We start from the raw sequence: 1,707 nt of genomic DNA, 5'->3' as shown, positions 1-1,707 counted from the left end.
GGGGTCGCCGCTTGCAGCCAGCAAGCGCTACAGCTACCTGCAGTCCCTTTCCCTGCTCCGCATCTGCAGGCACGCTCTGCGGTGAGGTAGGACACGGTCCCCCGGCCTCGCGGGCAGTCAAGGCATCAGTCGTGGCAGCCTTCAGCAGGTTCTCACTACTGTGCCTGTTTGACGAGGCGGAAGGCTTCAAGGAACTCGTTGAAGTCGATGTTGCCGTCCTTATTGAAATCGATGCTGCGAACCAAGTCGTTGATGCCGTCGTCTGTGAGTTCAATGTTCATGTGGGCACTGAACAGCTTCCAGGTTTGGTGGAATTCATCGAACGAGATGAGACCTGGGGAGGAGGAAGGCGAGGTCACCGCAGGCACGGCTGCCTGTCAGCCCCCACACAGCATGCCAGGAGGGACCCCTGCTCAGCTTTGGCTTCATCCCACCCCTGCTGCCTGCCTACCCTAAAGGAAGGAGAGAAATCGCTCATCACCTACATTTCACGTGCTGCAACTAAACCTCCTAGCACGGAGAACAGTGGCTAAAATACAACTAGTTTAGTACAATGTGGGAGAACAAAAGAAGGCAAAGACTGCTGTATTTTCTGTTTCCCCAAGCGGTTTGATGGAGACGACTGCTTGTCAGCAGGTACCACTCGGGAGGCTTGCTGCATTCTCAGAACAAATAAGTGTTAATTCTCGACAGTCCTTCAAACCGAGTCATGGTTGTGGAAACACGCTAGGACATTTCAGAAGCTCTTGAGGGAGGTCAAGGACCCACGCCTTCAAGCATTCGATAAAAATGCCTTTGTACATACTACAGGGTGCCCCAAAGTAGAACAAGACTAACAGGGCAGGGAGCAGCGCCCCCTGCCCCCCCGCTTACCCGAGTGGTCTCTGTCTATGATCCTGAATATGGTCTCCAGGTTGGATCTGTTCCGATAAATGACTTCCAGCAAGCTCGACTGGATGTGCTGAAAGACAACATGGTCACGCTCCTTCCACCCTTCTGAGCGGTTACGGCAGACCCTCCCGTCAGTAAAGCGTTTGCTGCTCTCGAGGGTTTGCCAGCAAGGCACAAATGGTGTCTGGTGAGGGGCTTGGCATCGTGCTTGGCGGGAAGGGGCGAGTCCTCACCTCTTGGCTCCGCTGCTCCATGGCCAAGTCGTCGAGCCAGGACTTGTACTCCAGCAGGCCGTCGGCCGTGCTGCGCACCAGCTGCGGCCTCAGCATTCGCCAGGGCAGCCCCAGGCGCAAGACCGACTCCACCGCCGTCGCCCAGTTGCTCAGCGTGATCCGTCCTGTGAGGAGAAGGGAGAGCCACGGCTTCAATCCCGCCCTTCCAGGGCATTAACCTGAGAGTCCCCTGGCGCGGATTTACCCGTATCGTCCTTATCGTAGGCCTTGAATGCGCTGATGAGGGCGGAGGTGTGAGCAAAGAGCTTTTCCCGCAAGGCTCGGAAGGCTGACTCCTCCACTCTGCTGATTCTGGAGGATGCAGGAAAGGAAGGAGCGCATTAAGGGCTTGCCACGAAGCGCGAGAGAAGCTGCCGAACGCAGAGCAAGCGGCGCGCCTTGCCTTTGGGTCATGGTGAGAGTGTGGGCGGTCTTGTTCGCTTGGTACTGAACGAAATGGGGAACCAGGTCCGGTCCCAGCTTCACGTAGGCTCCCCTGTTGCTGCCGATCTCATAGTAGTTTGAGGCTGAAAATATGGTCAGC

General features: G+C 56.6%; 1 protein-coding gene across 1 annotated transcript in view; it reads right to left on the bottom strand.

Moving 5' to 3' along the window:
* Positions 1-30: 30 nt before the first annotated feature.
* The window catches only part of PPEF2 (protein phosphatase, EF-hand calcium binding domain 2), a 9,579-nt gene continuing 7,902 nt past the window's right edge, over positions 31-1,707 (bottom strand). Inside the window, exons 13-17 of the mRNA XM_010142031.1 lie at positions 1,567-1,673; positions 1,369-1,475; positions 1,125-1,288; positions 874-961; positions 31-334 (exon numbers count right to left, since the gene is read on the bottom strand). Coding sequence (XP_010140333.1) covers positions 156-334; positions 874-961; positions 1,125-1,288; positions 1,369-1,475; positions 1,567-1,673 — 645 coding nt within the window. The 3' untranslated portion in view covers positions 31-155. The remainder of the gene's footprint in view (positions 335-873; positions 962-1,124; positions 1,289-1,368; positions 1,476-1,566; positions 1,674-1,707) is intronic.

The sequence above is a fragment of the Buceros rhinoceros genome, unplaced genomic scaffold (assembly GCF_000710305.1).
Source record: "Buceros rhinoceros silvestris isolate BGI_N320 unplaced genomic scaffold, ASM71030v1 scaffold20318, whole genome shotgun sequence".
NCBI lineage: Eukaryota > Metazoa > Chordata > Aves > Bucerotiformes > Bucerotidae > Buceros > Buceros rhinoceros.
Note: the sequence above shows the minus strand (reverse complement) of the source record. Positions and strands in the feature narration are given on the sequence as shown.